The sequence below is a fragment of the Calonectris borealis genome, chromosome Z (assembly GCF_964195595.1).
Source record: "Calonectris borealis chromosome Z, bCalBor7.hap1.2, whole genome shotgun sequence".
Classification (NCBI taxonomy): domain Eukaryota; kingdom Metazoa; phylum Chordata; class Aves; order Procellariiformes; family Procellariidae; genus Calonectris; species Calonectris borealis.
In genome coordinates this window covers 11,711,092-11,736,249 of record NC_134352.1, presented here as the reverse complement: position 1 = coordinate 11,736,249, position 25,158 = coordinate 11,711,092, and the positions used below count along the sequence as shown (strand labels likewise).

General features: G+C 38.3%; 1 protein-coding gene across 1 annotated transcript in view; it reads right to left on the bottom strand.

Moving 5' to 3' along the window:
* Positions 1-1,596: 1,596 nt before the first annotated feature.
* Positions 1,597-25,158, bottom strand: part of LOC142075515 (atrial natriuretic peptide receptor 1-like) — a 35,467-nt gene continuing 11,905 nt past the window's right edge. The window contains exons 8-23 of the mRNA XM_075136916.1: positions 22,733-22,805; positions 20,326-20,473; positions 18,774-18,860; positions 18,363-18,506; positions 17,364-17,485; positions 15,562-15,703; positions 11,959-12,007; positions 10,924-11,028; positions 9,823-9,942; positions 8,859-8,952; positions 7,946-8,033; positions 7,049-7,188; positions 5,746-5,898; positions 4,742-4,840; positions 2,304-2,395; positions 1,597-1,761 (exon numbers count right to left, since the gene is read on the bottom strand). Of these exons, the coding sequence (XP_074993017.1) occupies positions 1,597-1,761; positions 2,304-2,395; positions 4,742-4,840; positions 5,746-5,898; positions 7,049-7,188; positions 7,946-8,033; positions 8,859-8,952; positions 9,823-9,942; positions 10,924-11,028; positions 11,959-12,007; positions 15,562-15,703; positions 17,364-17,485; positions 18,363-18,506; positions 18,774-18,860; positions 20,326-20,473; positions 22,733-22,805 (1,821 nt within the window). The remainder of the gene's footprint in view (positions 1,762-2,303; positions 2,396-4,741; positions 4,841-5,745; positions 5,899-7,048; positions 7,189-7,945; positions 8,034-8,858; positions 8,953-9,822; positions 9,943-10,923; positions 11,029-11,958; positions 12,008-15,561; positions 15,704-17,363; positions 17,486-18,362; positions 18,507-18,773; positions 18,861-20,325; positions 20,474-22,732; positions 22,806-25,158) is intronic.

Below are 25,158 nucleotides of genomic sequence, written 5' to 3'. Positions count from 1 at the left end.
TATTCCTACTGAGACAGAATTTCACTCACAATGTTATATATTATTCTGTGGATTTCAAATAAGTCTTCCATAATTCAGAAGGATTTAGCCTTCTACCTCTATTGGGCATCTCTGAAAAATCTAACGTTACCACTGCATTTACTTCCCACAGAAGCTGAAGAAGGACTGTAGTGTGACTCTCCTATTACTATCACACAGCACATATTCAGAATTAAAACTATGCTAGCTACATGGGAACATGGACAACTAGTCAGCTGCTTGTTTAAGCTACATAAATTTATACCAGAAAAATTGCATCTACATGTGTGTTTTTGTACTTGTACCTAGAATTGGGGACAGACTGGAGGGTAAAGGAGAAGAATAAGGAGGAGTAAATGGTGCTATGTCACTCGTAGTCCTTCCTTTTCACCTCCTCCCAGTTAACTTTGGCCAGTCCAGTTCACATTATGGTGGAACTGCTGTGACTCTTGGTATCCTTCCTTCCTCTATTTCACGTATCTAATTCTGTTAGACTGTTAATCAGTGCAACTGGACTGGCTAAACTCCTTGAAATAGATTAGCCCTGAAAGGTAATTTATTACCATAAACAAAACCTTAAAAAGCATAAACAGGGTCTACCGTACATATATTTTGTCTTTAAAGAAAGTCAACACCAGCAATGCTTACAGAACCATGCTCATCAACAGATTACTCCCCTCGTAGTGACGGGTCTCTCTTTACAGGAAATGCTTGCTCAGGAATGACTGAACTGTGTCCTAAATTGCACGGTGACTCAGAGGGCTGAGCCTGATTTCGCAGTCAGACAGCTAGCGCGCAGTAGTAGGTTCACCGACATTTTAGTCAAAGCAACTCCATAATACAAGCTAGTGTTAAGAGCAGTTTTTCAGAGAAATCCCAGAGCAGCCAAAGACAAGAGCAGCTGTAATGGACCCTCTTCTGTTTAAGAAGAGCATGCAATGTCTTTCCCAAGGTGTTCAGAGCTCTGTAACAAGATGGCAGGTATCACTAAGTGTCGACTCTATGGAAATATGCTGGACTTTCTTCTTAATTCTTCTTTCTATGCTCCAGGCAATGAAGACGAAACGGAAGCAGGAGCACAAATTCTCATTTTGATTTGTATCCAGTATGATTGCACTGCTTCATCCTCCTCTTTCAATGGGTCTTGCTTTCTAACACAACACGCATTTCATTCTTCCCTTTCACACCCACAAGGTTTATCATACCACTAAATAGCAACACTACACTGTCTCCTTCTTTCCTGTGGGAGCAGCTTACAGGTTGGAATGTCCAGCCAGTTGGTTTTGAAGTGATGGAGGCTGCTGGCAGGGGATTACCCTGCAAAACCAAATCAACAAATAACACTGGGAGCTACCTTCAGCCCTATTAGCTAGTGGGCCAGTCTTATGTATCATTCCTCAAGAGGAGTTTTTGCTGATTTGTATTTTTTCTGCCACTGGTGGGAGAGATACCTGTGAATAAAGTCTGAGCTAATACATCCACAAGGCCAAATGGCGTACTATCTCCTTTCTTACTTTCTAATTCAGCAGGATGACCTAACAGACTGAAAGCAGGATGGATGCTGGAGTTAGTGAGTGGCTAGTAAGCAGGACTTGAGAGAGTATCACTGGGAGGGACACCTGGTATCAAACTAAACGAAGCTCTGTTGGGGTCTTGAAGAGTCACAGAAGTGCTGGTGACTGCCTTCTGGGTGGCAGAGGCTTTCTTACCTTCAAGCCAGTATGTTACCATGTCCCCTTTCCCCTAAGAAAGAAAATGAGTCATGGGATTATAACACTACCCATCATTTGTGTAATAATCTTCTTATTATGACTCAAAGCAAGTCCCAAAAACAGACTGATGTGCCTGTCAGCCATTTTACATAGAGGAAAATTGAGGCATAAAACTCTTCCTTAAAAGATAGTGGCAGCACTATGGATTAAAACAATTCTTTGAAGTCCAAAACTGGGACCAGAAGTATGTTAGTCCTTTTATGGCACTGTTATGGTGATTTATGATGTCTCTGAATGACCTTTTTTGATTTCAAGCCATTACGACAAAGTGACATGCCTCCCAGTACTTCCAAGTTTGGCTAAAAGTCCTTCATCTCTTATCAGGGTTGTCCCATGAACAAGCCCATGGAATTGGTCCTGGTTTAAAACTGGAGCCTCCTCTCTTCATGGACAGGAAATAGGCTAACCCAAGGCTCTGAGACATAGAGGACCGCATGAGTTAAAATTCAGGGACTCCAGAGTACTTTCACACTCTCCTCTCTGAAAAGCTGAGTATAAATGTTGCATACGCACCTTGACTTGTAAATTCCCACGGCATACTAACACATACTCTCCAATCTGCTCCAACAGCTGGTATGCACTTGAACTGCACTGTATTTTAAGAGCTGAAAAGAGAGACAATTGTCATATTATAGTAACAATTTAAACATCTAAGACAGACCTGTCCCCCTCTGTGTGCCAAAGACTTCAAGACTCATTAATGAGCTCCCCCTTGCTTTTTCCATGTCTTTGCTGTCATTCCTCTGTTATTTGAAATGGTCGCACACAAGCTCCAGTATCCTGGCCTCTTTGTGAGGGCATCTCAGGACAAATATGTGGCTGTCAACAAATATTACTCTTCACATCCTGCATCTAATATTATTTGTCTACTCTTCATAGCTGCCTGGCTGGAGTTACTGACGAGCACCCTTTTCATTTTGCAAAGAAAACCACACATAGTTCTACCTCCTGGTCAATAAGAGCCAGCACTTTCTTTGCACATACAGTTTTCAGCGAAGCCTAAACATTAAAGAAACTGCTATCCTTGCTCTGCCTCCAAGCCTGTAAATGAAAACAGGGGGAAGAGACTACATTACCATAATTCCACTATTTGTTTTTTTAACAATGTGATTTTTCCTTAGTTGAGGATTTATCTTCATGTAAATCCTGGCTGTCTTGCCTTTTGCAAATGATGAAGGCAGGACCAAGGAGGAGGACAGACAGAACAAATTCTGAATACTCCCACTTTTGCCAGAAAGCAAAATTTTGCCAAAATTTGGAAAATTGCCAAAAAAATGCTGTGGTGTTTTTTTTTCGCTTTTAACAATCTGCGACACAGAGTAAATCATTATGCTTCTTTGTTTGAAAAAGACCCCAGATGATAGTAGGACTGGCTAAGATTGTTTTATTGACTTTTCTTATATCAGAAAATAATGGTTTTGTAATATCCACTTGTTTGTTTGTTTGTTTAAATGTTTTTTACTGAAAGTCTCAGAACACTCCCTGTAGACCAGGAAGTCTGAAATATATGTTTCAACATATCCAGATACATATCTCTAAAATATTCTTTCTGGTAGATGCATGATATTTTAACTGCTCATCCTGCTTGGAACAAGACACTAGCACTCAGATTCCAGCTGATAGCAATTTTAATTTACATTGCTAGTAATTAATCTATTTTAAAGTGATCATTTTAGGGTTCAAACACATTAACGTAATTTGAGATCCTCAGATGTAGGTGGCCAGAGAAAGAGGGACATAAAAGAAAGGCTTAAAACATAAGAAGCTCTGTCTTTATACCTAAGTTTACAGTGTTGATGAGCCATGTGAGAAATAGACTGACACAGAGAACAAAAGATGAAATACGAAGAATGATGGAAGCAGATTTTGAAGGCATTAGTTTTAAAGCAGTTCAGATGCGATGATACAAGGAGCCTGGAAAGAGGAGGAGAAGGAAAGGAGTTATCTGGGAGACTGACAGAAGGAAAATGAAGTTATATGTGTTCCACTCAGGCTAGTATTTGCTTTGGAAAAATGTTTATAATGGTGAGAAGGAACGGATCCTCGTTGATTCTCAAATCCCCATGCTAAACCTTCAAAGCCATCATGTAGGACCACTTCTCTGCCTTTCTGCCTTGTTTATAGTTGATCATGTTAGATGTTGCAAGGATCACTTTTTATCATAAAATTAAACTTGAAAATACCTTGGATTTTGCCTGATTCAAATCCATTTACAAAGCATTGCAATGTGGGCCATAAAACTATTCAGCTTCATTTCATGAATGAAAGAAACAAAAACAAGCCATCAAGGTTGTTTGACTTTGAATTACTCCCTCACCTTTTTTTTTCCCCCCCCAGTTCTTGTAGATCAGGCTAAAATATTTCAGAAGTTCAAATGCTCATACTGGCTAAAGATAAAGCTTGCTAACTAAACATGGAGCTCTGTTATCTCCTGGGAAGACGTGAAAGTGAGGATATCTCCATGATTCAAGCTGTAGACATTTCTGTCTAATGTATTTGCTGGAGGACACATACATAATCTTCGATACTGGTTAAAGACAGACACAGCTCCCATGGTGTCCTACCATCTCTTGTGTTCTCCTTTAGAGGAAGTTATTAGCGAAAAAGAGGAATTATGAAAATATTTTTACTATAAATTCAGCTGGGTGCCAGGAAGGAAGGAATAGAAACAGTGAACATATCCATTTACCTTACCCTTTTTTTATTGTAAAGAACTTCAAAACCATGAAAATCCCTCTCTAAGACTTGGGGAATGAGAGGATCTTGTTACAAGGTTGTAGAGAATATCACTGGCATAATTTGCCCATAGGCAGATTGGACACAGAAATCAACACCCTCCTTAAAGGATGTGCAGTCATTTAAACGGGACAGGACTCAAAGCTCAGTGTAACATTTTTTCAGAACTCATTAAGGAATGGTCAAAACCACATCTGCAGTTTGTTCCTTGTTACCTTCACTGGTAGATTCCATCCTGGAAGCTGTGTTCACAGTATCTCCAAATAAACAATACCGTGGCATTTTGGTCCCAACAACTCCAGCTACAACTGCCCCTGTTAAAGAAAAAAAAACAAGATATTTTGTGTTTTGAAATCACGCAATCAGTCATACAGCCTCCTGGCTGCTTCCTACATTACCTTATATCTCATTCATTAACAAGATAAAGGCTGAGTGTCAGTATTGTCTTATATGGGTTATACATCTGACTTACAGATGGCTTCTAGAGCCATGGAGGGAATTGCAAAAGGGCCTCAAAGGAGAACGGTGGGGGAAGTGATGATGGGATGGAGGTGGTGTGCATGAATTAAGGCACCTGCAGAATCATGTTTCAATGTGACAACAGAATATTTTGAGGGGCAGTGAGATAGGAATGCCGGCAATAGGAGTTGTGCGCACAACGCTCACTAGTCACATGGAAAAGCAGGAAGAGGAAGTAACCTGCTCCTGCTGAAGGCAGAAAATGAGCATTTTGATTCCTTCATGTCAGCCCCAGGGGATTTAAAATATAGAAGATAGATCTCTTGCTGAGACAATGTAAGCCCCTTAATTTGTAGATGCTGGGCTGCCCAGCTGTCTATCGAGAAAGAGCTGCAATCAAACATTAGCTTAGATCAGGGAGCTGGGAGTCTGAAAGTGAAGAGTCAAGAAGATCAAAAAGTTAAGAAGCAACTCACTGTTTTGAGAAGAGAACAGCTGAAAAGGACAAGTAACGGACACAGAATGGCAGTACTTACTCATATCAGCAAAAGCACTGGGGTCATGTGGTGTTTCCAATGTTGTATTCTGCATTATGTTCCCAATATTCCAGGTATCCAATAATTTATTCTGTTGGGATGACCTCTATGAGGTGTTCCATCCCATGTCAAGAAATTAACTTCATTTTTAATGGAGAAGAAATGCCACTACAGAAACATTTGTTAAACCAGAGGAGGACTTTTTTACAGCCCTCTCAACATACCTGAATGGATTCCTGCTCTTATCTTTAGGAGGGTGTTGGGCTTGTGTGGGATCTTAAAAGTCTTGCAGACGTCCAGAAGGTCTAAAGCCATGCTTGCGATCTCACCGGCATGAAGGATGCCATTCTCTTCAGGTACTCCTGACACCACCATATCTTAACACAACAATGCAACTGTGTTAACCTTTGGCATTACACAGAGATTTACCAAAGGATGCTGCCTAAGTTAGAAAAAACTAAAGTCCCATTCCTTCATATCCTGTGGCACAGCTGTGCCTGCTGAGCAGAGACAGCCAGAAACAAATGAAAGGTAGGGCAACAGCTCATTAATTACCCTAGCTCTGAAAAATGTTGGATTTCCTTCTTAATTTTCCATAGGATTTATTCCCTCCTACCCATTCTTCCTCTCTCCTTCCATTAAGGATGCTTGAAGTGGGACAGGTAGTGGGAAAGTGGCTGTTCAATACCTTTTGTCTTTGGGCAGACAATTTTGTCTTTGAGCAGACCTTTTGTCTTTGGGCAGAGAAAATGCTTCCCACTAGGCATTGTCCTATGCTTCCTGCGCTGACTCTTACTGTGTAGAAGAGACAGGTCTCTTCGAGATCCCTCAGGTACATTTGTTCAGGAATTTTATGCTCCACAATATGCTCAACCATGCCACAGAAAAAAAAGAGTGGTGTTTTTTTTTTCCACATCTCTTATAGGATTTCCTGTCTGTCTCATCCAAAAATCCTGCTGGATTCTGCTAGGTTTCTGATGGAACTCAGTTTTAATGGTAGTCAATCCCCAGCAGATTCCCATGGTAGCAAATAGCCATTTTCCTAAAAATCCAAAAAGAAGAGGCAACAAAGTCCCTACAGAGTATTAGGAGAGCAAAGGTTGTCAAGGTCTTTGCAAAAAAAGACAGGGATAATAAAGCTTATGGAATGGCATCTATGCTCCCATGTAGAAGGTAAATTTTCCAGTTGTGTTCCTGTGAAACAGAACTGGGATTAAGCTGTTGCCAAGGTTTAAAGTCAGACCTTACAGGTGATAGGAACCAAATAAACAGCAGCGGTAGTTTACTCAACTCATTGGTCCATCCACAACATTCATCAATTGTAGAAATGATGAAAGGTACGCAGGAAAATGTTCCTAAAATCTGCTAGGGCTCTGCTAGTACTTCTCCCTTAATTGTTTTGTGTGGTCTTCCCAGTGGTAATAAGGTTTCCAAATCTCCTTCATCTGTTCTTCCTTGTCATCAAATCAGTCTCTACCCTGATGAAATACCCATGTCCCATCATTGTCCACAGCTCAGGGAACTTACAGGCATCTCCTATTGTCTCCACCTTGTAGACATCATAGTTATCTATGATTTCATCAAAAGTGGTATAAAGCTTGTTCAAGAGGTCTACCACTTGGTAAGGTGTGCTGCTGCTGGACAGCTGAGTGAAGCCAACAATGTCACTGTTAAAACACAACAAAAAGAACATACTTATCCACTGTCTTAACCATTGCAGATTGGTAATCCTAAGTACACAGCAATAATTTCTCAGTGGAACTACCTCAACCTTCTCTTTTTCAGTATTTCTTTCGCTAAGGATCTTACAGAATAGTTTTGTCTTCAAACATTTACTTAAACTGAAAACAGACTCCTTCCATTTAAAGGCACAGACTGACCTAAGTCTTTTTGGTTACCAATGCAGTAAACCACTTTTTACAGCTAGACTTTAATCTGCAACAGATTAAGTTGTCTTCAATTTTGGGTTATGTACAAATGAAAAAAGGGAACTTAATATCTGTCCATTTATGACAAGTGAAGACATGCAATTTATATGTTGCTTCACACACACATAACAAGTCAAAGACTGTAAATCCATGTGGACTCTAAGGATAGACGAGTTTCCTTTACACAGCTCAATGCTGGAACATTGACTTATGTCTATCTTATGAAATATACATGCATTGTGCGTAACACCATAACACACTCTGTGTTAGAGCTCCACAGTAATCTCATTTTTTATTTAAATAATTATAATGAAAAAATGGAGAGGTGTGAGAATTTTGAAAGACACTCATTTGCAGAGTCAAATGTTGCCACCTGGTATGATACATGGCAGTTTAGATAGAAATTCTGTACTCGGTTAGGACTTCACCTCCACTAGGAGCCTAGAAGTTTCTTCAGTAGGAGTCAGTTTCTAGTCATATCTTTCATTTCGTTTACCTGAAAAAGATGGTGGCACTTAAGTAACTTTGAGCTTGTGCATGTTTTCCCTGCCTGAGATCATCTGCTACTTGCTTCGGCAACATACCTGTTGTAGAAAGTAAAGCATTGTTACTCTTTTGCCGTGGATAAAAGTACACAATAAACAGAACATGTTTGTTTAACGGTATAAAAGCAATGTTCGTGAGTATGAAATATTCTGAAGGTGAAAGAACTCTTTAGCATCAAAATCTGCTCTGCTGTAATGTGAGAATTCACAGTAAATCTCACTAATAACAGGTCCGGATTTTTCAGCTTACCCATAGTTTTTAGTTCAAACAAACCGATATCTATACATTCCAAGTCAGAGTAAGATTAGATTCTAATAGTGTGACTTGGGATATTACTAACTCCTTCTTTGTCAACTCTTTGCTAGTGTTTTCTTCCTGTGTTAGGTTTGTTTACTATCTCTTCTCTGATTTTTTTATCTTCTTTATTTCTCCTTGCACTTTATTTCTCCTATCTTGCACTTTCACAGCCTTTTCCTTTTTCTTTTCTATGTGGTATACCTGTTCCTTCATCCTTTTTTTCTTGTGGAATTCCAGAAGATACGCTGCCATCAAAAGTAACCTCAGTCCAAAAGCAATTCCCCAATATTTATAACTATACAGAAGGACTGCCAAGCAAGACGGAAGTGAGAGCACTGTGGATTCTGGAGTCATAGCTCTCAGACGAGTGCACTGATTTTAGGGGGAAAATATGAATAGTAGCTAAATATCTTTCCAGCTTTGCAAAGAACAAGTATATTAATTCATTGCCAACTAAATGTTATCTATTAAATGACCACCTATCAAAGAGTTTCTGTTTGTAATTAGACAGTTAAAATCAAATTATTATTGAGAAGCATATCCGGTATTTTTGTTATATAACTTACTATACAACAGACGATCAGTCTTCTGTTTTTCATGCATTAAATCCTGTGTTCTCTCAGAAACCAGTATCTCCAAATGTTTGCTATATTTCTCCATCTAAGTAACATAGAGAATTGCATTAAATAATCCTTTTACTGAAACGGATTCATAGTTGGATAGGATTTAAGCATTTGAATGATTCTGCTTTGAAAACATTCAAATAAGCAAAGGCTCAGGTCTGAGAGAGCTGATTTTTTCTTACAAAATCCAAAGATCAGATTTCTCCCTAGGTAAATTTATGATTCTAAATTTGAGATTGTTGCTTACACTTAAGAGGGCAGAAGCCAATTCTAGACTTTTCAAAGTCTGTGTAAACATTAGGGGTCAAATCCAATGCAGAGACCAAGCTGCAGACGTGGATTAAAATATGTTACCAAAACTGAAGGTATCTAAATCTCAATCTTTTATTAAAAGCTCACAATGCTGTTTTGTAAACTGTCCTGCTATGCTATGCTTTTTGCATCCTTGCTCTATGTGAGGCAACAGGCTGTGGAGGCAGGAGTCTCTTTTCTCTGCTGATGGGCCTAAGATACTCTTGCTCAAAATGCATCTGTAAATATGTTATTTGTGGCAGGCAGGGATTCTATACCTGCAGTACTGTAAAACCACCACCGAGCCACTGGAAAAGGGGAATATAGTTTCCTGCGAGTGCTTTAAAAACCAAAAAACATTTGACTGAAGAAACAAAAGTGTTCAGCCCCAAAGAAGTTGAGAAAGTTAAGAAAAACTGACAGAAATGGAATGAGAAGGAAAGCTGGGTCTCAAGTGGAACGGCAGCTACGATCAGTCCACCAGAGATGAATGAAGGACTGTGGATTTTCTCATCAAACAGGGGGTGTGAGAACAAAAAACAAACCTGAAGGATAGAGGTGAAAGTTATTGCAAGTAAGCAGATTGACTTGGATTGGATTAAAAAACTAAATTTACCAGAGTCATCATCATGTCAACAGGGTTAACTTTATTAGGATTCATCTTGTGTAACATTTTCTTGACTTGTTCAAATGTAGGCCTTTGGGCTGGATTATTTTTTCTGCACCTTCTGATTAACTGCAGCAGGGAAAGAGAGTGAGAGAAGCAAACAACCTTTTGTCATTCCAAGCACAGGCAGTGTTTCAAATTAATACTACAATTTTCTCAGTGCAAACTGTCCATGTGAAGCCCTATCTGCAGGTGGTGAAAAGTGGCAGGGCTATACTGAGGTCTCTGGAGTTCTGCAGATACATGCTGAAAGAAGGATGTTAGTTCATGAAAATGCTGCTGGGGGAAATCATGAATTAGATGCTCACGTTCCTTCTGCCAAACACTGCTTAAGCTCTTGTCTTGTGCTTTAAGACAGTGTTACACTGTTGGAGTCACATACTGTTTTCAGAGGACTTGTCCGTACACAAAGTTCACAAGAGATTAAAAACTCAACTACTTCTTAAGAATGTTAACTCCTGACTGAAATCTAGTGCTGCTTATGAGAAGTTTGTTACATTTAGGTTGCTGCAAACCACCAAAGGTGAATTATATAGCTCTCAAGCTGAAACAAGGATGCCACAATCTTGTTCTGATTTAATTGAACCGGGAGGGGGTGTACCCTGTTTTATTAGGCAGTTTGAGGCTACTGAATACATGCACCTTTTGCATGAGAATCAAATGAAACTCATATTTTGCCTGAGACACGTACTTCACTATTTGAAAGTCCTTTGCCAGTAAGCTAAATAGATGTTACTAATATAAAACACGTATGGAATGCAACTCTGTATAATAAAATGAAAATACACAAAAATCAATAATTGAATATTAAAAACATAATTTATTACACTGACAATTTGTGGGGACAACTGAAACTTTCAATTTGTCAGAATGATGCCTGGTTTTTTATTAAGGATATTAATATTAAGCCTTGTGCCTTGTTTGAGATGTACTTCTTGACTTCTGGGTTGTTTACATTCATCAAAGGTAATATTGCCATAAAACTTCTGTGACATGTCTTAAATTCACTTCAATAAAGAATTTTTGTACACAATAGTGTATCTTACTCACGTCTATGTAATCTGTGGGACATGGGCAAGAATTCTCAGCCTTTCCAGAAATTAATTCTGCCAAAGGTGGGCACCAAGAATATTCAGCTGAATGCACATCATCTTTCTAGAGAAAAAGGGATTAAACAACGTTGAAACACCGTTTCATACTGCTCATTCAAAATATATTACTATGATTATCATTACTTTTATGATGTCTTCCCTATCACTTCCAGATCAGCTTTTTTACATGAGAGTGCAAGGAAAAAAAAAAAAAAGGCTATAACCCAGTCTAAACTGGGTGGCCTTGTCTAAAAGCTTTTTCATGGCTGAAAGACTTTAATCTCAGTGTTTATATGAGGTAAACAAATTTTGAAACAAATGAATACCTGGCAAGATATTGAGAAACTTTTGAGAAACCACAAGGCCTACATTGGTCTACTAACACAAACTGTCAGAAGTGGAATAATGGCAGTTTCAGGTCTTCGTTGTCAGAATTCTTGTTAAGCAAATTATTGCAGACAGAACATAGTTACATATCCGGAACATCTGGTTTCAATTTCAAGGTGCATTTTTTGTGTTTGCCATTTAGCACTGATCACAAGACGACAAAGACGACAAAGACGACATTTTCCTTATGGAGAGCAGCTCATTTGCTCCTCTAGCATGTTCTTAGCACTGCAAAACTTCACTGAAAGGGCCTGTACACGGCAGGAAAGGGAAGGAACAACAGGAGAGAAAGGAAGGTATTATGACATACCTTCCCCCTCCGCCTCCCTGCCATTAAGCCTCACAGAGCTAACCAAAAGGCAATTTTGGAGCTCCATTATTTTTGTCATACACTCTTCTTCAAAGTCCTGGAGGGAAGACTGGTAGATGCAAGAGGAAGCCCTGATTGCATGTTCCATTGGAACTGAACTTGCACCACAAAATCAAGAGAAAAATGCATGCTCAAAAAAAAATGAATCAAAGGTGCAGTTACTCAGAGTTTGGTTTGTATCTTCAGCAGAAACAGAATCAAAGTTGTCATGCAAAATTCAAAGTTATCTTTACTTACTGGCATAGGGTCACTTCTTGTGGCAATTTCTAGTAAAATGATGGCATAACTGCAGAATAAAAGCAAACCAAAATCTTAATGAAATTACAGTTAATGGAGTCAGTGATTTCCATGATTCTTATTTGATTTCTTATTCTTCCCCATTTTACAACTGAAAGCCCAGTATCCCAAAAGGGAGGATGGCAACAGTGCTGCTATCTGTACTATTCTGTGTTTTCAGAGATCTGTCACTGATCATTTCATAGCAGTCTCCTCTCACAGTTATCAGTCTCAGAGATGAAGCATTTGAGTTTGATGGACAGCAAAGCAATTTTTTCTGGAAGAATTAATGGAATCCAGAGGGGATATGGGCAAGCATTTACATGATACCTACCAATTAAATATATAGGACAGGTTTGTGCTGTAATAAAGGGGCAGGAGTAGGTTCACCAGGATCATTAGCTGGAGGAGTGACTTCTTTTCAGCACAGATCACTGTTCTGGAAAATCTCCATAGAGTCAATGATGAGACAGTGTGTCCAGAGTAGATCTTTTACAGTAAGCATTTTTGCTGGTTGTTTCTGAATTATATTTTCATCATCATCATCTTCCTCAGATGAACCAAGGTCAAGCACATTCATCAAGGGTGAAGAATGGAAAAAATGGGTTAACAACTGGGTGTTCAGTCTCCTTATTTAACTCACGAGAGATCTTTCAGAACAGTGATCTCTAAGATGCCAGCACCTCCTCTAGCCAACAATCCTGATAAAGATACTCTTGCCTTTTTATGTATTGAAACTGTGTAATAATTAACTCCCTTTATGCATCTCTACTTAATAACATTTATTTTTATTGGTTTGCAATCTGTTGTATTGCTAATGGTTGCTCTATTCTGTAAGGCATTCTAGCTGTATAATGGGGTATGTCTATCTATCTTTCAGTCCGCTCAGTGGACCACCACTGGCAAATAAAATAATGCATATAAACCATGTTGCATAATGTAGAAATTAATCCGATGAGATTTTTATGTTAATTTTGGGGTGATTTGGGAATAGAAAGGAATACCAATCCTGGTAAGACAGCAAAGCTGAAACAGATTTTCAAGGAGAGCATTTAGATGATGGTAACTCTGATAAAGCAGTATTGATTTCATTCAGCTTCAGCAGCACTGCTCAAAACAAGTCCTAACATAGGGGATAGTAAAATTCACATAACGATTACAAATCAAGAGGAGCCAATCTAGGAGAAACTGTGACTGGAAACAGCCTCTTCAGCTCAAACAGGAGCTACTTTCATGCTCCTGTTCTCATTTCCATTTTACCTTTCCCATCTAACCAACACATACCCTAGAGAACTTTAAAAGTAAGTGATTCATCTGTAAGAGCACACAAAATTACAAGTCCCGCTTCTACAGTTCCTACTCATTTTTTATTTGGGCCATACCTTCAGGAATATTAATGGAATTTTTGCATAGATAAAAACAGGATTTCAAGACTGGAACACTACTCCCTGGCCAGTGAGCCCACACATATGTATCAGGAAGGCTTAGCACCAGCTCATATCATCAAACACAAACTGTGTTAAAATGCAGGTTCTGAAGAATAGCTCAGTTAAAAAGACAACCCTTTTAATGCTACAGGGTGCATCTCTATTTTTCTTCCCTGACTGCACATTGCTTTTCTCCCTTTTCTGATTTCATCTCTTACTGTTTTTTCTTTTTTACCAAGAAAGGATTAACTGCAATACAACAAAAGAAGACTTGGATTTTGCAGACACGGGGACTGACAGCAAGATAGATTCAGCAAGCATTCACTGAAACTGTGAAAAGTTCATTGTAATCATCTATGATATCAGCAAATCAGCTTTTAGCACTATTTTAAGGGGAGTCCTTGGCAAGAAACGGCTTCAGGAGGCCAGGTTGCCTGCAAAGTCAAGTAATGATATCTAACCTGAACAGGGGCAAAATGTGAACCAGACAAGTACCAAGGAAACATTTTCTGGAATGCATTTTGGCTGTGGGGCAATGATAAACTGCAATGCATAAGACAATCCTAAAACTGCTGCTTAGTTGGAGCACTTTCTAAGACCAGTCCGTGTTGAAAAAGTAAGGACCGACATAGGATAAATGACAATAGCCAGAAATATCAACACAGTGACAAACTGCCTTTAGTTGAGCTATTTTGAAGCAAATTCTAAGGGCATGTTTAAGCCTTTAGATATAAATACTATTGAGACCTCAAATTCTTGCTTACATAATCTGATAGAATGTGTTCTAGCACATTGTATATGCATCCTTATGTCTTTACAGGGGTATAATGTTCATTAATCCAGTAAATCTTATATATAAAATCGTGTCTTCAGTCCGTATAATTTTTAATGAATCCTAACTGAAAAAAGGGGAAGACTTAAATAACATTCTCTATTTCTGCAACTAATTTTTCAATAAAAGCCCCATAACAGTCACTTAAGGCAGTAAGCATTGTGGCCTAGTGCAGGGCAGAGTAAAACTCAGACCTTTTGGTAAAAGGCAATAATAGCTACTCTTTGGTAAATGTTGTTAATTAATAAACAGTGCTAATAACCATGCCTTCTTCTGCTCAACTGTGTTGCACTGTCAGCATTTCAATCTCTAATTGAATTCCAGTTCTTTACATTCTGCTAGCTACCAAAGTCACCAGGAAATAGAAGACTTCTGCTGAGCTAGGAATGTGGCAAGACAAAGTAAGAGAAAAGGGCCACAAAACATCTTGTAGTACCATTCTGCATTTTCCCCTTTTTTCAAATGCTTTCAGCAAACTACTGGAAATAAGCAGACAGAAGAAGTATCATTGTTACAAAATAGAATATGCCAAGAACACACTGATTTTCCTCTTTAATACAGAAAATTCATGCAAGAACCAAGAAATATAGGTAATTAAAAAAAAAAATTAATGACTTCTTCATTGGATTATTATTCTCAGAAAATTCAATTGTAATCCCGCTTATGTGAAAAGTGGTTGGATAGAAGCTATCCATCACTGGCAAGGCTTAACCTGATAGCCAAATAAGCCATTGCAAAGTGATCTCCTGTAAAGGCTTTCAAAAGGAAAGGGATGGTGTTATTCACTAGTGCATCCATTTCCTTTTCCTACCCCTATTTTTCCTCTGCAAATCAAATATTGTCACTGTGTGTATGCAGCAAAATAACGTATTGACACTAATTATAGAATTATGGGATGCATATATGCATTATGACATCCTGGAAAATTTATGCTATTAACTTTTAAGATATTGCCATTATTGAAAACAATCTACTTTTACATAAGAAACAGCAACAAAAAATGATTACTCCATAACCGCAGATCTTTATACCTTTTTATCTACCAGTCCAGAGTAACTCCTTATAAATCATTAGATGAACTCTGCATTTATATCATGTCAGTGAATTCACTATTTGGTTTTCTACCTTGAAAGAGGAGATCCTGTGATATCTATGCTGTTCTGTATGCCAGGATCAATCCTTTTTAAAATACAATCAAACATATACCTGAGGTGACCACAGAATTACACTGAGCCTAATTGTGATTAAAAAATACTCAACTTGAGATGAGATTACTAAGTACAAGAAACAGGAAAAGTTAACTACCTGTAGACGTCTATCATAGAATTGGGTTCAAAGTCTGAAAAGGAATGGATTTCAGGAGCTGTGTAAATCTGTATCAAATTCTGCTGGTATGAGCTTGACCCCTCAGTAGAATCTTCTTTTCTGTATGTCTGCAAACCATAATCTAACATGGGAGAAAAGAGGAAGCAAACTACTCAGTGAGTACTTCTCTGAAACATGTGCATTAGTAGACAGTAACATAACTAGTCTAAAGGAATTAATTTTCTCTATTTGAAATACACAATTTAGTCTAAAAATAGTGTGTGTCTGGTGGTCTTGTCCCTCTAACCCAATTGCAAATATAGGACCTGGAAACCAAGTATTTGGGTGAGACTGCATGACAGCAGGGAAGTTGAACTACGTGGCCCCTTCCAATCAGAATTATTTTATGATTCCATAAAATTAAATTCAGAGAATAGGCTCACTTCAGTGCAAGAGTTAGCATGCAAATGCAGGTTTCTGTCTACTCATCCCCTGATCCTTATCTGTGGTGGCAGGTTGCTAGAGTAATTACAAGTTAGACAGACTAGAACTACTGAAAATCAGATGGTGGGCTTTACTTGCACACCACTAGCTTCGGAACAAAAACAGCATAAATGTGAAACATCTTTGCAGCTATACTTTTAGCCTAGCATAGAAGAGATTCTCAGCATGTGACTCAGGATAGGAGAGGAGAAAAAACCAACTGATTTCAGTTTTCTCTCTGATATAAATAGCACTCTGCCGAGTGTATGGGAAGGCAGGATGGAGATGCCTGGTTTTGTCTGGAGTGACCTCTAATTAAGATGGTCCTAGAGCTTCATTCTTTATGTTGGAGGTCAGTCGAGTTTTTCAAATAGCTCCTACATTGGTTATTTGTGAGGTTCGTTCAACATTATCGCATCCAGATAAACCATGAATATTTGAAGTCTCTACAGTTAACTGTTGAAGTGCTACCAGTTAACTTGTGAACAATTTCACAGAGATCTCATTTAAATCAGAGGAGCTGTGCTAATGTGATACAATTGATGTAATCCAACTATCTCCATTTTTTATGCTCTTCTCCAGAACAGGCTCTAAGCAAAGCAGGCAGTCCTGAATGCAGCAGGATACTAAACGAGTTGAAGAAGCAGGCATGGCCCTGTGTAGGAGCCTTAGTCATAGGATGAACCATTGAAAGACAAATCTGTTGCTGCTGTTTTTAAGATGGCTGCAGGTTATAGAGTGTGATAACTACTTTGGGGAGGAAGTAGAAGAGACGATCATTGCCTTCATTCCCTTTGGCAGCTGCAAACTAAACTAGACTCTCCAGTGGTTTTTCTGTCCCCACAGGCTGTCCTCCTGTACCAGGAGCTGTAGCTCTGTCTGTGGGAGAATACAATTCGGTTTCGAGTACAGGACTGAAAAGCTCTGAGTTGAGTCTGCTTTTCTGCATGAAACTAGCTTGTGTTTACCAATCAGTCAGCATTATTCCATGTCTTTACAGCACTGTCCATGCCTCAGGTTTTCTCTCTGTATCAAAACTGAGAATGAGACAGAGTTTATGCTCAGACTGATATTGATAGACTCCATCATTGCTGGGATCTGATATGTGCATCAGTGACACATGTTAAATGACTGGGCATGATAACGTAACATGAAACTTGCTTCAGCGTGGGGCACTTCTAGTGAAGGCTGGTGTAGTCAGCATTTCCACATGAAATGTCAACATGGAGGTGCTTGGGAGGAGGGTTGAGTTTGAAATCTATATGCACTAGTGGGTTAGCTGGACAGTTTTGAAATTTTGTTTCTTATCTTCTCTTTACCTGCAATTTTACACACCCATCGGTCATCTATCACACAGTTACTAGACTTCAACCGTCCATGATACATTTTGTGGTGGTGAAGATAGGCCATTCCTTGCGCAATATCGGTAGCAAAAGAAAACCTGAAAGGCAAAAATCAATGAGCTAGTATTTCCACTAAACCTTCACTCAAGAGTGGTCCAAAGCCTACTGAAGTTGACAGAAAGCCTCCCTATGGCTGCAATTGCTTTCAATTTGTGTCCCCGTGCTCATTTTTCCAGAACACTTAAGGTGGGCTGCTGAAAGCCCTTAGCTCCCACTCAGTTGTCTGAGTCCACAGGCCTTTAGCTTCTTTTAAGACAGCTGAGTTTTTTCTAGAAATTCCCAGTACCTTTCCATCCTTGAGAGTGCTTTCAAATGTTTACAAGAGAAACAATTTTTTATTAACTTTCTCACTTTATTTGGAGGGTTTCCTCCCTTACAATCTTTTTCTTTGCTGAAGGCAAACATAAGGCAGAAGTAGAAAGAGTGTGCCAAGAAGATTATTCTCAAAAAGCAATGTCATTGCCTTTGTGGATGTTTCATTGACAATGCGAGCTTATTTTCTGTATTGGTAAATATAATAAAGCATTTGTAGCTATGTTAATCATTTCACCAATATGTCTTCATGAACAGACATGCAGTGACTTTTAATTAAATGGGGATGCCCAAGAAATTTGGGAACAAAATGAAGTTATATGGGAAAAAAGGAACAGGAAAAAAAACAGTTTTGCAGTATAACTAGAGGTGGGTTGAAAAGTCATTGGCTTAGCATGACCAGCACTAAATATATGATTGCTCAAAAATCCAGAAGACAAGTTGGGCTGGATATTTGAATTCACTTTCTTTCTTTCTTCTTCATACTTTCCATAACACAGTGCAGGCCTATCTATCCAAGGATTGTATCTAAAATTAACATCTTGTCCTAAACAGCACATAGCACAGTTTGTGTCATTTAGCTTTTCAAAAGTTTTTTTCTACCTGAAGCCCCAATTCAAAGGAATGTCTTCATTGAGCAGAACATCACTCAGGCTGCCTTTGGGGCAGTACTCTGTCACGATGGCAACGTTCGGCACTTCTATACAGCCTCCAATGAATTTGCAGAGATTGGGATGGTCAAGTTCCCTGTGAAAATCAACAGAAATCACAGCATACCAGCAATTTTCATGGATATCCCTCCTGCTTTTTGTGGGGTAACTGGAAAACCAAGTGCCTTATCTCTCCATGTAGAGAGAAAATTAAAACAGGCATTAGGAGATTTTGATCTGGTATCAAAGAAAAGTTTGAAAGGAAGAGGAATACAAATTTACAGTCACATTTGAGCAGATTGTAACCCCTAAAGAACCAGTGTAAAAATGGAACAACATACATTTCTCAGGTTTCACTTCTTACCTCACTTGCTTTACTTCTTTACGTATGGATTTGGACAGTGTGAATGCCTTCTTCAATATTTTCTTTATGGCCACTGTTCTACCATCGCTGAAACAGAATGAAATGCTGTTCACAGGATTTGAGGCCGACTTCATAAGCCAGCCAGACTACAAAAATGGACTGGATATTTTTTCTACAGTGGGCAGCTTCATAGTTCTAGAGATGAAGTACAGAATTTAAGCATATCCATATGTGAGTGTAAATCTGAATCTGAGTACATGACAGGTGACAGGGCCCTGTTTCTATGATAAGGGAAACATTAGTAATTATATTCAAGCATCCTTGATCTGTGGATGACATTTGGAATGTGAGAGTGTTAAGAGTTGAGGCAGCTGGATCATGGAGTAGCAGCAAAGGAAATGTCAGAGCTAGTGAAACACATACAGCAACATCCCTGCTATCCGTTGCTTCTGTCTACTGTTTTGGAGATCAACCACTGATATTTAACATCCTTTTGTTCTCATGGGATGAAGCATTCTCAGTGATGAAGAAGCTGGGTTTGATAGACAGCAAAGCAATTTACCTTGGAAGAATAAAGGAATCCAGTGGAGGTACGTGCAGGAATTTAAGCGATACCCACCATATAAATACAGAGTACGGGGTCTGTGGTGTAGCAGGTGTAGGCGCTTTGCCAATGAGACTGAATGCCCCATTCTTACATCTTTCACCCTTGATGAATGTGTTTGACCTTGATTCATCTGAGGAAGATGATGATGATGAAAATGTCATCATTCAGAAAGAAGCAGCAAAAATGCTCATTGTAAAAGATCTATGCTGGACACTGTGTCTCATCAAAGAAGTGGCTGTGGTTTTCCAGAACTGAAAAGGCAGCTGCTCCCCCAGCTGATGATCCTAAGTAAGCTCCTCTATCCTGTAAAGCACAGATCCTGCCCTGTGTATTCAAATGGTAGGTATTACTTCCGTCTTTGCACGTGTTCCGCCCTTAGCCCCTAATTATTTTTTTTTTACAGGAAAAATTGCTTTCTGGATAGCAGGATATGGCTATACTGTTTGTCTGTATAGTTATGTTATGTGCATCTTTATAATGTGATCCAGAGGTGAAATGCTCTGTATCTTCAGTCACGTCAGCTGGTTTAAGGACAACATTTTTAATGTGCTACTGTATAGGATGCCACTCTTTAGTGCAAATAACCTAGCTGTGCTCTGCCTGCTTTTTAGAAGGGCTGCATAAAAGCCTTGGTTCCAAATATATTTGAACAGTAAGGGCCATTCATTAACAGATGCAAGACACATTATGCAGCCACAGCCCTTTAACAAGTCCCCAGGAGAAAAGGAGAAATGACAACCAAAGCAGAAGCCTGGCATATAAGATATTCCACAGCCAGTATGTGGTACAGAAGTCAGATGATGATATTAACTTACTAGATTAGGCCTAACAAGAGAAATGCAAGCTTTTGCACTACCTATCAGCAGTAAAGAAGAAAGAACCAGAAAGCAAGGTGAAACTATAGTATATTAGGTACTGCAGTAAATGAGTAATATACTGACTTACTATCTCCCAGTCTGGGTGAAGTACTGTGTCCTGGACATGTGAGCAGCCGCTGTGCAGGAGCTCAGAGCAGTGACACAGCTGGCACTGGAGTCACTGGGTGCTGGGGGAGCACTCATCATGCTTCCTGTTGCTGTCCGTACTATGCGATCTAAATGGGATGTGGGATGAGAAAAGGTACCTGAAGATGCATATTATTCCACAGGTAGAGACTCCAGAGGCAGACAAATATAGGGAATTCTCCAAATCTTTTCATCTTGGCTGGTCTTGTTAACAAAGCCAGAAAGCCATTGCTTGGAATGTGACTGGTGCATAAAAATGTAAAAAAGTTCCAGAGGTGATTCATTGTCAGAGATCTTTCCCACTAATCCTCAGGATTTGATGCAAGTTTAGTTTCTCTGCTCTTGGGATGATTAGCTCTTGCTGCTATTTAGATGCTGAGGACAGAACCCAGGGAAGCAGAGCAAGCCCTGTGCCATATTTTAACACATCTATTTGAAGCTCCTAGAAGACTGTAAAGTACAGAGATGTGGGAAGTGATTCTGACACCAGAGGGAAGTCAGAGAAGAGCAACAATACAGTCAGATGAAAAAAAATCAGTGATTTCAACATATGTTTTTTAATCTCTGTTGACCAGCTCAAGGTAACAAAACGGATTTCAAGACAAATTTCATGAATTACGTATCATTTCACCATCTGCAATTAAAACCCAGATTTTGCCAATTAGTCTCAGCATTGCTGAAACTTCGCAAGTCTCCCTGGTATCAGTATCCAAAAAAGTGTTGCTGAGGAACTTCAGCATCTCACATTGCATCAGGACTGCCATGTTCCCACACCATAGTATTGTCCATATGCAGTTCAAAATTATGTTGACATTTGGAGTCTTTCTACAGCATTCCACCCAGAAATATATTAGAGGTCCCTAAGATAGCTTTGAGAATAAGAGTGTATATATATATTTTTTTTAATAATATATATATATGGTGCAATGCACCAAAAAAGGAGTTATCTTGGAAAAAAAAAAGCTAATTTTTCACAATACAGGCTACATACCCTGGCTACAGCACTGCTGATGTGTTTCCATTTACATAACTCTACATTTCAGGCTACTATGGGTATCTCTGGACAGCTCTCTCCAGAGGAGACATAGTGTCTATTTCCAAGTCTCATCATATTATCAGTCCTCTGATTACTCTTCAGTTGTTAATTATGACTCCTAAGTCTTAAACAGTATTGTTGCTTCACAGGCTTCTCTCCAAGAAAACTGTATCCTTCATCTTGGATTTTTCAAATTAATTTTTAATGTGTTATTTTTTGATCATGCTTCCTATTTCCTTCAGTCTCTTTTTACTGTTTCTCTTCCTGTGTGATGCTTATGACCCCTTCTAATTCACTATCAGCTGAAAATTTGCTCATATTCCTCTTTGTTATATTGAAAGACACTTTTCCTTGAGTGTTCCATTTCTGTTTTCACAAATCTGGATTGAAATTCAGTCTGGTTTATGTATTCAAATTAATTTCTAAGCCAACATCTGTTCTTTACAGTAATGAGGATATCATATCAAAACTACACAGAAATTAATGTTCAAGTTCAAGGCTGAAAGTATGTCTACTATATATTAACACAAGAATCTCTTGACACTTCTACTAGCAACACAATGACATAACACAGATAAAGTGGACATCTTTCCAGCAATTCCTCACAGAGACAGAAAGTGAGAGAGTGTACATCAGCACAGAGCTATCAACTTCAGCAGATTTCTACAGATTTACCCTTTCTAAGGGTCTAGGCATTGTTTTCCTTCTGAATGGTAAAACAATGAACAGCAAAGTAAATAATCTATACCTATTTTAAGTGCAGCGTAGTAAAGCATATAATAACATCTGATTTTATTCTTAACATGCTTAATTAGAACCAATTAAATAATATTTTATATCCAGAAAGTAAAATGAAAAAAAACTCTGGCCACAATGAATTACTTTTTTGCAGCAAGTCTGTCACTGAGAGAAATTAAGATCTCATTATATCCCTCATTATATTCGTGCAAATCCAGGGCAATTTAGTGAGACCAATTATACAGAATGATACATCGACTGAAGCAACTGTAATTTATTTTGTCCAAGTCCAGAGGTTATCTGTTTATTTTGGGATAGGCCTGGGTTTTTTTAATTGACAAAACACCATAAAAAGAAGGAAACTATTTAAAATAACTTTGACATCTAAAATTTCAATAAACAAAAATATCAGTGATCAGCTCGCGGAGGTTACAGGGATGAAAATTTGCATATGTCTTTCACAAAGTGGTTCACCTTTTGTTAAGACCCTTAAAACATGATGATGTACTCATGATTGAGATTATTTATCAAAATTAAGGAAACAGATCATAGTATCAAATGACAAGTTACTAACCTTGTTTGATGCAGGTGAAGTCTATAATCCAGCTTTCATCCCAAAACATCTTTTGTTTCTGATATTGAAACCACTACAAAAATAAATAAAATTCATTCCTGATGTAGCCCTACTGACTGAAGGAATTGAACCAGAGATTATTTTTTTCAAATATGAAAGTTTAAACAAATCTGATGTTTAAGCATCCAACATATGTTTTATGAGTAACATTAGAACCAAGAGTATTAATAACAGGCTTAGAAGAAAACAGCATCTAATAAATATCTTAAGAACTGTACATTCTATATTCGAGAATGTAATTGCATGTCATATTTTGCATTGGCTACAAACTCTCCATTATTGTCAATACTTCTTATGCACTACATTTACATCTGAGCCTGGACATCAGATGAGTGGTTTATATCACCTCATGTCATGGAAATGTCCTATGCTATCTAAGTGCATGACAAGAACACGCTACATCACAACCCCAAGATAAGGAGCAGTACATCTTATATCCTGTAACAGAATTAGCCTCCGATCCACAAATGAGGTCATATTATGTCAAATACTCTAGCATAAAGAATATTAGGTAGGGATTCTGTGGCTACTTTGTAAAGAAGGCATTGATCTAATAGCTGATTTTCTGTAGAGCTGACATGCAAAACTAACATAGAAAGTGTAAACACATGCTTTCAAAAGAGGAGCAGCAAATTAAATTATACAGCTGTTATAGCTGTTGGCAGTCAATGCCAAAATGTCAAACCAAAGCAGCATTTTACCATCATTATACCATTTTCTATAGTGTGGAATTTAATATTAGGAATTATACATTCATTGAAACAGGTAACAAAAGCCCAGATAATATGCAAGAAATATGGTGTGGAGATTGTGTCGATATTTTGGTAGAAATTTACAAAAAACATAGAGCTCACTGAATCAAAATTAAGTCATCCCTTTTATTTCAAAAGGTTTCTGAGAAAAGACATCTACATTTTATCTTGCAAAGGTATGACTGAACAAAGACATATTAGCTAGAAGTGATCACTAGTCTTGCTACAGATACTGATATCAAAGGAATCCTCTCCTCTACTTGAATCATTAAAGAAGGCATTACATGATATTAATTACTGAATTGGATAAAAGGATCTTTCCTATCTTGTTTACTTATCACCTAAACAAAACATAAAAAAAAGATGCTACTGCAGAAGTTAGCAGGAATGAGTATACAGAAATGTAAGAAGAAAAAAATAAACCTCAAAACCTACAGAAAAATAGCAGAAATAATAGGTAAAATTTGCTACAAGACCTTTAGATAAACCTATGCAAGGCCAAGAAACTTCACTGCCCTTTCTAAAATGCCAGTTGTTTAAAACTGTCTGAACTTCTCATCTGTCCAATTACACACTTCTATCAGATTGTATGGTTTTACAGGACAGTTACTATAAACACATTGTCACAACTGCCCTGTGAATTATGAATGCTCAAATAGTTTTCAACAGTGCTTCCATTCCTAACTCACAGAAGTACACAGAAAGGCACAGAATAGAGATAACTGTGATCGAGGCCACCTGCAGTATCTTACCTGGTGGGCCGTCAGCTTTCTCCTGTTCATTCTGTCTCAGCGCACTTACCTACCTCAGATACTCACTGCAACTGCAGTACGAGATGGAAAGAGGAGGAATCCCTGAGGACAGGGGAGCCTATTGATTTACAGGATTTATAGGGCAAACCCCAAATAAATTATCTGTTACGTACATAGTCAATATAATGACTCTACAACTGCCATATTCACCTGCTAAATCCTTGTTAAGAAATTCAGAAATGTATTTTTTTTCAAGATGCAGACACATAAGGAATGTAAATCCTCTTTCTCAGAAGCACTGTGAAGTAATAAGCTATAATAGCATGCTGTCTCCACTTTATACAGGCATTTTCATTCAAAGGTATCCAAAACTACTTCTCCCATTCATACACTCCTCTATCCTCACTCCTTATTGTTTTTCCTTCATGAGACTGTTAAAATAACTGATAACTATTATGCAAAATGAATCACTTTGAACTGAACCAAACTGATTCAGTTACACTAAGAAAATGAGCCTATTAAAAAAAAAAAAACAAAACAGAAAAAAAAGTAAGATCCTCTTCTCAACATTTCTTTTGAGAATATCCCAAGTTGAATGTTTCCCACCGTAAGTTGTATTCGGACTCTGAGATTTAATGGCCTCTGGTGGAGCTAATCCCTTTATGAATTTACCTAACTTGGTTTTGAATTCATTTATACTTCTGGCCTCCATAGGGTTTTGAAGCAGTTAATTTCATAACAGAGTTTTATTCTCAGTGAAAAATACTCTTACGTTACTGGCACCTCCTAGTTCCCATGCTGTGAAAAACCTCTTCTTCCTTCACCATTATATATCCATCCCTCTGTTCTATTTCTCTTCAGT